General features: G+C 41.7%; 1 protein-coding gene across 1 annotated transcript; it reads right to left on the reverse strand.

The window, feature by feature from the left end:
* Positions 1-9,882: 9,882 nt before the first annotated feature.
* Positions 9,883-13,999, reverse strand: LOC140711114 (tumor necrosis factor ligand superfamily member 8-like; the record flags this gene model as incomplete). Its single annotated transcript, XM_073014026.1, has 2 exons — positions 9,883-12,439; positions 13,928-13,999. Coding segments are annotated over 2 exons (467 nt in total), but the record flags the coding sequence as incomplete, so codon positions are not given.
* Between the last annotated feature and the right edge of the window lie 739 nt (positions 14,000-14,738).

Consider the following 14,738-nt stretch of genomic DNA (forward strand, 5'->3'; position numbering starts at 1 on the left):
GTGTTGTATAAGTTATAGTGTTGTGGTTTGGCCCTATGTCTGAGCAGGGACCAAACTCGTAGGATACCTGTGAATATTAAAATTATGTCTGATAGTATATTTTCAGAAGTCTGGGTAATTCAGTCTGGAGAATAGCCATATATGAGGTTTTGTGATTCATTAGAATCCACTTAAGTTCCCTTTTTTCATATCCTTCTTTTTCTTCTTATTATTTTTTATTTTAGATGGAGTTTCGCTCTTGTTTTCTGGGCTGGAGTGCAATGGCACAATCTTGGCCATTGCAACCTCCACTTCCTGGGTTCAAGTGATTCTCCTGCCTCAGCCTCCCAAGTAGCTGAGATTACAGGTGTGTGCCACCATGCTCTGCTAATTTTGTTTTTTTTTGTTTTTTTTTTAGTAGAGATGGGGTTTCACCATGTTGGTCAGGCTGGTCTCAAACTCCTGACCTCAAGTGATCCACCTGCCTCGGCCTCCTAAAGTGCTGGGATTACAGATGTGAGCCACAGTGCCTGGCCTCATATCCTTCTAAGGCACAATCTGATCTCTTCTAAACTCCCTTGAGTGGTTGATTGAAGAAAAGCATCTAAGAACAAATAATTTTCCTAGAACAGTACATTCTAAATCTATATTTTAGAAAGAGACATTTTGATTAAAATTATTTTCATTATTATGAAGACATTCAAATCCTCAAACATCTCTGGTTTACTGGTTGTAAAGAAAAAAAATCCTCACATCTCTAACCTCCTTATTTTAAAACATGATCTTTTTGGAAGCTGTTCCTTTCTCATTGCTTTTGGTGGACTTGCCTCTGAGTCCTTTTCTTTTTTAAGTTTACTACTTCTTCATATTGTTAGGATAGATATTATCAAGTCCATGATCAAAAATCATGCTTTAGCCCATGGAATCTCTTAGCACTCAGAGGCATGTTCTATACATGATTCCAACAAAGTTTGTACTCCCCTCTCACAGCTGACAATATTGAAAAGTTCAGATAGAGACAGTGATCATATGGTTCTCTTTGTGGGAGAATGTATGATGTATGTGTGTGTGAGTGTGTGTTGTAAGTGTGTATATCTAAACATACCTAGAGTCACCAGCAATATATAGTAGGTCCATCAGACATTTTATGTAAACAGCTCCTGGATTCTGGGGCAGTTACTCAACTCTGCCATTATAGCATAAAACCAGCCATAGACTGTACATAAATGAACGAATGTGGCTGTGTTCCAATAAAACTTTATTTAAAAAGTATGCAGAGTCCCCTGAGGTTGTAGTTTAGTGACCTCAGAATATAGTGTAGTTCTAGACAAGAAATCAGAATAGCAGGGGCTCCCGCTCTCAGTTCTGCTTCTTCCCAGTTGAGTGTACAGCTTAGTTCTCTCTTGTACTATTTGAAAGAATAGTGGTGTAAACTTTAAAGCACTATGCAGACATCTAAGATGGTATTCATTTAACCTTTCATTTAATCAAGAAATATATACCAAATGCCTGCTGTGTCAAAAACTTTCCTAGAACAACAAAGTGATTGTAGATAAGAATGAGTCACCTAAACTTTGGAAAAGGTACCAATACTGGGCTGTTGCATGATTGTCAGGTTGGGGTCATAGGGTAAGATGACAGCCTGAGAGGTGGGAGTGGGGTTTTCCTCCGAAGGGAATTGATGTTCACACAGTCACACGTTTTGGGAAGTGATTAATTCTGGGAAGGAAATGAGTTGGCACTTTGAGTGGTCAGACTTCTCTCTCTGGGGCCAGGAAGTGTTGGGCCACGATTTCAAATCATGGACAGGTCCAGATGATTCTGTTTGTTTCCTGGCTATGTCGGTTTAGGCCCAGAGTGACTGGTACCATTAAGTTCATGACTTTCCACTTAGCAGTGACAGTGACCCAGGGTAGAAGCAGTTCGTGTCTGCAGCAACCAGCATCAAGGTTCAGGGTTGTAGAGTCTCAAGGCAGCAGTATCCCTTCCCAGAGGCCAGGGTAGAGTGAGAATGGTGGAGGATCATGCCACAATAATCTGTAAGAAAGAATAACTTTACTTTTTAGATACCGGCAGAAGAGATGTAACACACTTTGACATTGTTCTTACTCATAAGCCCACAGTCTAGCAGGGAGGCAAACATACAATCGTGCCATCATAGTCAGTGTAATAGGTTTTTAGACAGAAGTGAGAGTATCAAGGTCCAGGTTGGATGTCTAATTCAGTCTGGGAGTGGTTCTTGAGCAATAATGTCTGAGTTGAGATTTTATGAATGAGGTCAAATTAATGAGCTGTGAATGAAGGGCAAGGACCTTGTGGACAAAGGAATCAGCAGGGACCGTGTGAAGTAGCCTCAGGGTAGTGCAGTGTAGTGTGGTTAGAAATATAGCTCTGGAGCCAGACTGCAGTGGCTACATCTTAGCTCTTCAGCTCATGAGCTGCTGAAACTTAGAGATACTTAAGCATTTCTTCGAGCCTCTGTTTCCTCATCTGCAACATGGGAGTGTTCATCTCTATCTCATAAGGGTGAGGATGAAGTAGACTACAGTATTTGAAGACTTCCATGTGGTGCCTGAAACCTGGTGAGCGAGCATTCAGTAAGTGTTAGTAATTATATCTATTTATGTAATATAAAGCGGTTTAAGTAAACACATCATGAGGAGGATGAAAAGACCAGATGCAATTGAGGACTGTGTGAGTGTATGAATGTAATGTTGGTGGTAGAAATGAAACCTCCTTCAGTGTTTTCTTGCTGTTGACTCATCCCATTGTATTGATCCTGTGATGGATTGTGGCCTTTCTTCCCTTGAGTACTGTGGCGTATGCTGACTGCATCCGGCCAGCCGGTAAAATGAGACTCATTGTGAGAATGGAAGGCATAGTCAGAATGTCAAGGAGATTAGGTCATCTGCATCGCTAGCAATGGAAATGAAATGATGAAATACTTCAGCTGGTTTTTGCTTGGAGCCTCCTGGTTGTGAAGGAGGATCAGCCTTGAAATCAGCATGTTCTTGACACACATCATTCTTCACTGTGTGTGTAGGACACTGATCTGGGTGCTGGGATTTGGAGATGGATTCTTCTTGTCTTCTAAGTGCGCATTTCTAAGTGGGAAAAGTGTTCATTGCCAGAGCAATCAGTGCTGCTTCTAGAGAGGCACAGGGAGAGGACCCTGATACTGCATCTCCCAAACAGTCAGTTGGTTATCTAGTCCAGTTTTCCCTGCAGGATGAAACCATCCTTTGAGAGTTGGCCTCATAGAGACCTTTGTTGATCCAATGACTGGCTTTTCTGAATGCAGTTGGGAATACGCTTCAATGAATTTGAGGAAGTTTCACTTTTCTCAAACTTGCATTGACTCATTTTTTCCTACTCCTCTCTCCAAGGTCTAACTCCTTCACAGATACTGAATGTGATAAAATACCCCAAGAGTTAAACACTTTCCAAGCTTATTCTATGTGTTTGTTCTCCCAACAGTTTTGGAAAGGATTATGCATCCCATTGTACAGCTGAGAAAATTTAAGTTTAGAAAGTCCCTGTGACTTGCAAAGGTCATAGAGTTAGTAATTGCTTGAGCTCAGATTCAAATTGGTTTCCAACTGCCAAGACCACTGTTCTTTCCCATCTGCCACCCTCAGACTTGCTTTTTCTCTTTCCTTGGCTATAGGGAAAGTACAGCCCCCATAGAAGTTTCTAAACTGCATCCAAAGCTTTCAACATATTGTCCAGAATCTTCCTAGTGCTTGCCCAATATTCCCAAGGGAGAGAGTTGAACCACAAGCAGTTGTTAAAAATTCACTGGTGATCATTACAAATGAATACCATCATGTTGACTTGATGGTTTTGTGGTGTTTAGACCCTCACGTTTGCATAAGCTGCAGACAAGGAAGACAAGGTCAATTCGTGAAAGTCCACTTGGGGAAACAGAGAAACATACCAGATTATCAGCAATCTTCTCCACTTACCAGAAAAGTCATCCAACTAGTGTTCTTCAGATTGTAAGGTGCACCTGAATCTCTTGGATCATATTAAAATGCAGATTCTGTTCCAGTTTTTAGGTATGTATGAGACGCCTGCATTTTTTAACAAGCTCTCTGGTGATACCAGGCACCAGGACATAACTTAGCAAAGATTTAAACCACTGACTCTTATACTTGGCTTAAGTTTGGGAGCTCAAAATAATCCTGATACCTGGGTTCTAAATCCAGATTCTAATTTAATTGCTCTAGGAAGTGGCCTGGGATTTCAGGATTCTCAGGTATACCAAGGTTTGTTTTAAACTTTCTGTATTTCAAATACACAATATTGTGTATTTCAAATATCTAGAAGAGAGGATTTTGAATGTTCTCACCTCAAAGAAATAACTGTTTAAAGTAAGGGATATGTTCAATAAAGTAAGGGATATGTTCACTATTGCACAATGTATACATGAATTGAAATATCATATTGTGCTACCTAAATATGTACACTATTTTTGTGTCAATCAAAAATAAAATAAAACTTAAAAAACTTTCTAAGGTTAATCTCACTATTTCTAATCACAAAATGACTAGAATAGCATATAGATATCTCAGAGGTAGGAAGGGAAATGGATTCTACAGCAAATATACCACAGTTTGCTCAGAAATTTTTTTTTCCTTCCGTGTTCTCAGACGGCGCAGGTAGATTCTGCTTTCTAAAAATTTCACCTTTCTCTAATAGGCATTCTTATCTCCTGAGTGCTGAAAATTCTTTCTTCCTTTTTCTTCTTTCTTTCTTTTCTTTCTTTTCTTTCCTTCCTTCCCTTCCTTCCTTCCTTCCTTCCTTCCTTCCTTCCTTCCTTCCTTCCTTCCTTCCTTCCTTCCCTCCTCCCTCCCTCCCTCCCTCCTTTCTCTCTTTCTTTCTCTCTTTCTCTCTTTCTCTCTTTCTCTTCTTTCTTTCTTTCTTTCTTTCTTTCTTTCTTTCTTTCTTTCTTTCTTTCTTTCTTTCTTTCTTTCTTTCTTTCTTTCTTTCTTTCTTTCTCTCTCTCTCTCTCTCTCTCTCTCTCATTCTCTCTTTCTCTCTTTCTTTTTTTTCGAGATGGAGTTTTTCACTCTTGTTGCCCAGACTGGAGTTGCAGTGATGCAATCTCGGCTCACTGCAGCCTCCTCCTCCTGGGTTCAAGCAAGTCGCCTGTCTCAGCCTCCTGAGTAGCTGGGATTAGAGGCATGTGCCACCATGCCTGGCTAATTTTGTATTTTTAGTAGAGACGGGGTTTCTCCATGTTGGTCAGGCTGGTCTTGAACTCCTGACCTCAAGTGATCCACCTGCCTCGGCCTCCCAAAGTGCTAGGATTACAGGCATGAGCCACCTTCCCCAGCCTGAAAATTATTTCTAAGAAAAATAGGAGCTTTCAATGAACATTTCCATATTTTGAAAATAACTGTTTTTTCTTTTTTTTTTTTTTTGGTATGGCTTATTTGATATCTTTTCCTTAAAATGAACTTACGTTGAAAGTGGTTTTCTTTAATAATTCATTTAAGAAATATTTATTGAATGGCCATCTACTATGTCCTAGGAATTGGGCTGGGTTGTGAGTACCCAGTGCTGAATAAGATTGATAGGGTCCCTGCCTTCTGGGAATTTGAATGTTGGAGAGGAATGATAGAAAGAACCAGGGGTGAAGGGTAAAGTGTCATGCAATTAAGGACGGAGAAATATGGAAGGAGACAGCAAGGCATTAGGTGAAGCTGGCAGAGTCAGGGAGACTTCTCTGACGAGGTGTCATTGAAATGGAAATCAGAACAATGATAGGAGTTAATCAGGCAGTATTCTAGGAAGAAGAAAAATTATCTGCAAGCTTCTGGTGGCCAGGCAGAGCATGGAAGATTGGAGGAACTGGAAGGAGTGCAATGTGGTTTGATAATAGAGCACAAGGAGGTGGGGCTGAGCACAAAACTAGAGAGACATTCAGGAGATAGATAGGGAGAGGCCTGGCAGAAAGAGCTTAGAGTTTAGGAAGGCTATGTTCATAGTGACTGGAGCATGGGGTGTGGAGTTAGGCAAACTCGGTCTTAAATCCTAACTCTACCATCCACTGGCTGTGGGACATTGGCCATGCTCCTCAATGTCTCAGACTCTCAATGTCCTTATATGAAGAATGGGGATAATGATGCCTATTTCTTTTTTTTTTCTTTTCTTTTCTTTTTTTTCTTTTTCTTTTCTTTTTTCTTTTTTTTTTTTTTTTTGAGATGGAGTCTTGTTCTGTTGCCTAGGCTGGAGTGCAGTGACGTGATCTCAGCTCACTGCCACCTCCGCCTCCTGGGTTCATGTGATTCTCCTGCCTCAGCCTTCCGAGTAGCTGGGATTACAGGTGCATACCACCATGATCAGCTAATTTTTTGTATTTTTAGTAGAGATGGGGTTTCACTATTTTGGCCAGACTCGTCTTAAACTCCTGACCTCATGATCCGCCCGCCACAGCCTCCCAAAGTGCTGGAATTATAGGTGTGAGCCACTGCGCCCGGCTCAATGATGCCTATTTCATTGGGTTGCTTTGAAGATTAAATAAGTGAGTGCAGGAAAAGTCATAACATGTAAGAGCTTGATAAATGGTCATTATCACTATCAATTCCAAGAACAATGGGGAGATACTATTGCTGTCTGAAGATGGGATTTTTAAAGAGTAAGACTGGAGGCAATGCTCTGGCTTAGGAGGTATCCAGAGTGGTGGCTGGAACTAGGAAACTGGAGGAATTAGTTGGATGTTAATTGAGTAGGACATGAGAAGAAGGATCTTCAGAGACTGAGATAGTCCTTGATATTTGGAATGTAGGAATAGTGTTAAGTTCAGGATGAGTATGGTGGGGTTGGTTTGTACATAATGGTGAGGTCAGTTTGTACATGTTGTTATTGTATTCATGAGGAATCAGTTGCAGAGAAGAGACTTCACTTTAGCTTGTTTGGCAGTAAGGGGTTTATCACAGGATATTAAATGGCTTGTAGAATTGTCAGGAGGTCTGAGGAAACAGAATCGGGATTGAGCTTTTAGGAGCAACCTATAATGTGACACCTAGGAACTGGGCTGCTATAGTAGCTGTTGTCTCTTCAGTAATCTTGCAATCAGGAAGTTTGCCCCTCTAGAACCACAAAACTGCTGCCGCGAACAGGAAACCACTACAATCAGGAAGCTGCTACTGCTGCCGGGCTCCAGAACCAGTGCACATCTGCAACAGACTACATCAGCAGAATGGATGCTTCTCCCCCACCACCTAGGCTCACCCCAACTACTAAGCTCGTATTTGAACATTAAAACCTCTGCAAATGAAGCTGCAGAAAAACCAAACACCTTCACAGATGTGCTTGCTGGCTGGATGGACAAACATTCCAAAATTCTGTCCATTTCAGACTAAATAGTACTAGAGCCCGAGCTGCAAAAGAATAAGGAAAGTATATTTTTAGCATTCCAACATGTGGAGCAGCAGAAGGCACACTAGAACAGTGTTTTAGAAACTGAGGGTTGTAACTTAAGAGAGCATCATAAAATCAACTGAGATGGTTACAGTAAGTTTTTTCTTTTTTTTTTTTTCTTAGTCCTTGTTGGCAACATGACATTTCTTCTTCATGCGTCATGGTAGGAAAAAAACCTGGAAAGTCATTATACTAGACATTGAGTGACAATCTTCCATTGCAGAGTTTCAGGAGAGAACTGTGAGAGGAGCCCATGAGGAATATGGACATTTGATCTTGGGGGAGAAATCTTCTGGAGCTGTGCTTGTCCTTCGTGCTTTCTGGTGTTTGTTTACTCTCCAGGAAGAGAGCTAGATCCAGGGAAGCCCCAGAGTGCACTGAAAGGCATATTTCAAACCCATGCTAATGAGGGCTGATTTTGCAGTGGCTTGGTAGAGCTGTAGCACACACCATGTTGGGTTGTAAACTGACCTGGCACTCACTGGCACTTCAGATATGTGTGTTGAATGAATGTACAGAGCAGAGGAGTACTTAGTAAGTATGGAAGGAGCCATTCAGATTCCAGAGACTAAGCTCCAGGTCATGAGCTCTGATCACAGAGGGGTCTAAACCATCACGAGTCATGGTTAACTCAGTATCTTTGTGACACCATTTATAATTTTCCAAGAGCATTTTTGCTGTATAGAAAAATGGCAGCTAGGGGTGCGAGGTGTGCAAGAAGAAGATGTGCTTATTGTAGCTTTGTGTGTAACAGCAAAAACCTAAAAGCAAATTAAATGTTCTAGCATAGAAGAATGGACAAACTATGGTATATTCAAACAATTAAATATATAGCAGTTACTCTACCGTAACTCTACTAATTCCTTCTCAGAATCCGCAGTCACATAAAGGATGGCTCAGACAATAGCCTAGTGCCCTAAGAGGTTTTGATGTGAACAAGTACTAAAGGAGGAAGTGCTGAGGGAAGCTGGCAGAATCTGCCGAACAAGGGAGCCTCCTACAATCCCAGGAATACCACTTACTCTGGGATGGAAGGGACAAACCCCTTAAATTAAAAGGATGGAGAAGTCAGCCTGTATCATCTCTAGAACACTCCTGAGGGATCTGCCAGACTTGATGGAAGTCCCATTGGATGGAAGCCCAGCAGGGAGCAGACACTTGTGAAGTCCTCGAGTGTGGTTAGTGAGAGAGCTGGTATTTGAGCCCAGTCTCCTATGCCAATCTCCATTATTTCCCACCAGCCTTGATAGGGCCTCCTGTAGCCTTTCTGCAAAACCTCAGGTCATGTCTTTCCAGCCTTACATTGGACAGCCCCCCACATTCAGAGGTTTACTCTGCTCTTCCCTGCTCTCACCCTGGTGACTCCAGGATGGTGATTTGAATGTGAGACACAGGTGGTCTCTATCCTCTATAGACTCAGTACATGGTCAATATATGATTCAGAAAAGGGTTAGAGGCCGGGTGTGGTGGCTCACGCCTGTAATCCCAGCACTTTGAAAGGCCAGGGTGGGCAGATTGCTTGAGGTCAGGAGTTCGAGATCAGCCTGACCAACATGGTGAAAACCCATCTCTACTAAAAATGCAAAAATCAGTTGGGCATGGTGGTGTGTGCCTGTAGTCCCAGCTACTCAGGAGGCTGCGGTAGGAGGATCACTTGAACCCAAGAAGAGGAGGCTGCAGAGAGCCGAGATCGCACCACTGCACTCCAGTTTGGATGAATCTACATTGACTTGTTATTTTTTTATCAGCTCACTCACTATCTTCCTCTACAAGTTCTGCAAGTACACTGAGTGTCTGTGTGTGGTGAGGAGGTGGGATTTGGAGGGTAGGAGGAAGGGAAGGAGCTCAAGTTGAGTTTTTACCAAAGAGGCATATGTTTTAGGTAGCCTGGGTTCCCAGTTAAATAAATTATTTATTTTACTTGCATAGATATCATTTTACTCGCAGAGTATCATTTGCTCATAATATTCCCAGGGGCTGGTTAACCCTCAAGAGTAACAGAATCTAGTTTTAAACTTCCTGGGTTGCCCACTTCCTACATATCTATCAGTTGATTTATGAATGATTATTCTCTTTCTTTTTTTTTTTTTTGTTTGGTTACATTATTCATTTAAATGATGTACCCCTTGTGTCTTTAGGTGTTGGCTTTCTAAGCATTGCTTGACAGAGACTGCGATTAGAAACCACTCACAGTGCAAAAGTCAGGTACCTCTGCTTAGAGAACAGTTGGTGAAAAATGAAAATGCAATCTTTCTCAAGTTAGAATGTGAGAAGGCAGAAAATTTGCTTCATTAACACACAGTTGGGTTGCATATACCTTTTCAAGAATGCATGAGTTGTTTAAGCAAGATTCACTTGTCCTACGCAGTTAGTGTGTAACTCAAATGCCAGACGTTTCCCTGTTTTTTTTAGCTTTGAGTCTTCAACACCTCTTCCAATGCCTGCTTCTCCCAAAGAATCTACTCACAGAAAGAGTTAAAGAGAAATGTAGACTTTACTGAATATTTCAAAGAGGAGACCTAGGAGGAGGTTGACATAGCACACTGCTCAGCAGATGACTTAAATTTTTCCCTTAGCTATTTTTGTTCTCTCAAGTCCCTCTCATCCATAACACCGCTGCTGATTTGTTCTTTCTTTCTTTCTTGTAAATCTTTTCTAGCTTTTCTTCTGACAAACTTTGCTGGAGTCCTACTCCTTTTCTCTCCTTCTTGAGAAAAATGCGAATTTTGCTCCATGTTTTAGTATAGCAGGGAAGCTTCCATCTTTTTTTTCACTGAAGCATAACCTCAGGGCCTACATTCCATCTCAAATGGCTTGTCAAGGTCCTTCCATGAATAAGATGTTCCTCCAAAGATGATATACAGATGCCAAGTTGGATATAGCTAGAGAAATCTCATGGCTACCCCAATCAGGAGAGAGGTTGCTGTTTCTTAGAAGTCCTCCTCCCCACTTCTAGGGTCATCATTGTCTGTCAACAACTTTGTGGGGATTTAAAAACCCTCACGAAACTGGTTTTCTGAGAGGTGTTTGAAGCAGGAATATAATTTGCAGGAGATGCAGCAGCCATTCCCCGGCTAGATGACCACATCACTGTTGCACATTGTTTGTTTGCTAAAGGCACAACGCTATCCTGACCAGAAATGAAAAATGCCTGCTGCTCAATTATTGTCAACCTAACTGGAATAGAGTCAGGCCTCGTCAGATGGTTTCCCAAACACCCAGATGGTCTCTTAGATTCTGGATGGTCAGCATGGTAGTTCTTTCCATTACATCCTTGAGATCCTGCTGTTGATACCATTCAGCAGGGCACCCTGAACTTTGTTCCCATATTCTGGCTTTGCTGAGATGAGATGCAGTCCGGTGCTACTAGTGTCTTCAATTGTATACTGGGGTAGGGTGGCCTTATTTTGGTTGAAGAGCTTCCAAAATTGTGTCAGAATCTCAGTTCCCAGGGGCTGCTCTTCTGAGATGGAAGGGGTTTTGAAGCAATTCAAACCCAGTCCTTTCATTTTCTAGACTTGGATCCTGAGTTCCAGGGAGGGGAAGGTATAGTGAATTCTTATAATTTTTGTTGCCTTAGCAACCATTTTGTATACAAGTTTAATTTTCTCATACCAGAAGCTGGGCTTAGTCACCCTTGATATGGGTTTCCAGTTCTATACCAGACCTCTAGCCAAGACAAGAACCTAGAGGCATCTCTCCTGCCTAGCAGACTGGATTCCCCACTTTTCTGTTGCTTCCTTCAGACCATTCAGGCATTTGCCAGTGAATTGAGAGTGACCACACCCTATTTATTTACCTACATTGTTAACTGCCTTGCTCTCTCTCTCTGACTTCTCATTCCTGTCTCATGTAACCCAGAGAAGGAGGACTGCCCTTCAGACTCATTATGCCCTTTCTGTCCAGGATCTGTAAGTAAAAGTCTTCAAACTTGTTTTCCATTGTGGTGGTGTATTAAATTTGTGCTTTCCATCTCAGGAATGGGGGGCTGTCCCAGGCCTGGTTTTCCCTGGGGGTTCCTAGGGGCAGGGTCATGTGGAGCACAAGGTCAGCTTCCCAGTGCCACAGTGATAGTCAGATAGGCATAAACTGGGCATGGTTCAGTCACAAGGGTATCTGCCAGTATAGGGAAGTTTCCTGTGTGAAAGAGTCCTTGATCGCAACTTGGGCAACTAAGCATTAGGCCATCTGCAGATAAAAGAAGTATCCCATGAAGGGCACAGTGTAAACACTCACACCCAGCTCCCCTTCATTTCTCATTAGGGCAGAGTTGCTAGCTGCTCTGATACTGGAGCCCCATTTTATCTGGAGGCTCTCAAAACAGAAGAAATAGATCAAGACCATACAGTGAATTAGTGGTTGGGCTGGGACATCCATTCATCCCTTCTGATTCCCATGTGTGGCTCTGCCCACCACACTACATTGCTTCCCTGCCTGCTATCTGAAAGATACTTCACTCAGAACTCTCTTTTTAACCCTGGAGCTATATCTTTCCAAGAGACAGAAGGCAAGGTATACTATTTAATACCCTGTGCAGTTTGTCTTGGTCTAAAGTTTTCTTTTTGCCCAAGTGTTTGGAAGGATGAAATACTGTATGGTAGAGAGGCGCTTTCTTCCTGAAGGCCAAGAGAAACTGTTCAGTCTGAATTACTGTATAAGAACACGGACAACACATTCTCAAGAGGAAAGGTGCTTGTATCTATGTACTGGAATGTATCCACATTGACTGATACGGTGGTGTTGACCTGCAGGTAATCCAGCAAGAATTGAGAGAGATTCTGGTACACGTGTTTGGTTTGCATTCCAGACTCACACACTGTCACCAGGGCCTGTTTTTTGATATGCTTGTTGATGAGAAGCTCCAACTTCAGATCGACAGAATTATTTGGGCATTGTACGAGAAACTGCAGTTGGCAAATGATGAAGTACAAACCAGGGAACTGGATCACCAGATTCCCATCCTGATATCTGACTCCATGGAGAATGCCATCTTTGTTCCAAGACAATTTGGTTTTGTTTAGATGCTTTGCCACTAGAAAGAGAAGTACAGAAAACAGAATTATTGAGAAGATTGTAGGTATGCATTGCAAAACTCTAAGTCTTTATTCAAAGTTTCCCATTCAAGACCCATGTTTTCTGTAATGTTCCAATCATCTGAATATCTTCCATGTTACTCCCTCTAGAGTCTACTTATTACTCAAGGCACAGGTATAAAACCACCCCTCTTCCTTTTCTTCAACACTCAAAGCTGGAGGGTCAGAACACACATGGTACTTTACTTCTACCTCCTATAGAATGGTTTTCCACTGAATCATTATCATATTATACTATTCTATGATGATGATGATGATCTTTCCCTTTTCAGACTATAAGCTCCTGGACTCTCTTCTCCACAAAGTTGGAACTATCCTGTTCATTTATCATGAATGGGCATTGCAGAAGGTATCAGAGATAGGAAATTCAATAATATTGAGTTTGATAGGCATTGCAGAAAGTGCAAGGTAGGACATTCAATAATATTATTCAGTTAATAACTACTTTAGGTATGAAGATTTCCAGGAGAATCGCCATGAATTTTCACATTAAGATGTATCCTCAAATGATTCATTGTCTGAATTTTTGAATGCCTTCTTTCCTTCAAAGAGCAGCCAAAAATAATCGTGTAGGTCCCCCATGTGCCTATTAAGGGGCTCTTGCCATCTGGAATTTATTGAAAAGCAGAGAATTAGCAGACCCTCTAAACTGACAAGTTTGTGTTGGAGGGTGAGTCTCTGAGTCCTAACACATGAAAATTAGCACTGACTGGTAAGGGTGACTTTCAGGGCTGGGAAGCTGGCATGCTAGTTTTAATTGCTTCCATACTTTCCCTTTAAACCTTGTTGCAATTCAACTGGAGAGTGAGAACTAATCTAACTGCAAAATTGAATTTTTAAAATGAGCAGGATGGCTATTCAAAGAATCTTGGCCATCTCTTTCTCATCCTGCAGTCTAAAGTGCCTCTTATTGCTTCATTTGTAAGGGATCTCTTACCTGAAGCACACTGCAATATGCAAATTGGCCCTGTGCTGACATGTTCATTAAGCTGTCAATCTGCGGACAAGGCAATTTTATGGTTCCCTTGTGAATAATTTCATAGAGGCAGAGATTAAGTGCCTGTCTCCGTTGCATTAGGAAAAGGACTGTGTACTTTGCTGAAACTGGTAGGTAGCTGAATAAGGGGTGAGGGGTGAGGGGTGGGGCTGGTGGTGGCAGTGATGGTGGGGAGCATGAATGCCCACAGAGGCCAGGTAGGCAACATAAAGGAGTGAATGGGGCAAGGAAAGAGAAACTTGTAGCTTTGGAGAATAACACTCTTCCCGCTAAGACACTCAAATTCAAATTACAAAAAAATATCCTGTTGACTAAACAGTACACATCTGCCGGTCACATTTGACCATGGGACTCTAATTGTGACTTCTGTTGCTGAAAAGCCACATAAGCGATTTTCATATGTTTAGGTTTCCCGGGTTTGGTTACTGACCTTGGAGGTAGGCCCATGACTTCTTGAATGGAGCCCTTTTCAGGATACATAAGAGGTCTTCTGAGCAATTTCCTAAAAATAAGGAGATGATATATTAAAATGTCTTTTGCTGTTCTGGGATCTGGAGATACCAGATCTTTTTTCTATGATCCTTTGATGGAGACAATTACCATTCTGTTTTCCATTTTGAGAATAAGGAGAAAAGCTCTTTATTTCTCATTTTGCCATCAGGTATTTTAGGATTTTAATTTTTTAAATTCTTTTTTATTGATTGCTACCACTTGGGCTTTTATGGAAGACGGTGGACATCGGGGAAGGAAGCAAACATGACATCCATTCCTACAATGTGTCAGGTGCCATATTCTGCCACTATACATATTTCATCTCCTTAATCTTTGCAGAAACTCTATGACAGGAGTATTATTAAGTCCCTTTTACAGATGGGAAAAAATCTGGGGACCAGGCAGGTGAAATACATTGTTTCATGGCGCCTTGCCAGGCAGTGGTAGTGAGAATGATAATACTGATAGTAAATACTGTCAACTTACCCACCACACGCCAGAAACTAGTCTGGGTACTTTTACAGCTGGGTAATGTATCAGCTAATCTAGTTCTCAGACTAATCCTACAGGGTTAACTTTGATGCCTAGAGATGGTCAATACTATCACTTAAGTTCAGGCAAGTTTGTGTAAATGCTGGAATTGCCCATGGCTAATTCCAGAGGCCAGGTTTCCTGTTCTAGGCTATTATGCTAGACAACAAAGATAAAAACATCTTGGTGTTCAATTTTAAGAGGACACAGGGTTCAGT

This window comes from Chlorocebus sabaeus, unplaced genomic scaffold, assembly GCF_047675955.1.
Source record: "Chlorocebus sabaeus isolate Y175 unplaced genomic scaffold, mChlSab1.0.hap1 unalloc_scaffold_1547, whole genome shotgun sequence".
NCBI classification, from domain to species: Eukaryota; Metazoa; Chordata; class Mammalia; order Primates; family Cercopithecidae; genus Chlorocebus; species Chlorocebus sabaeus.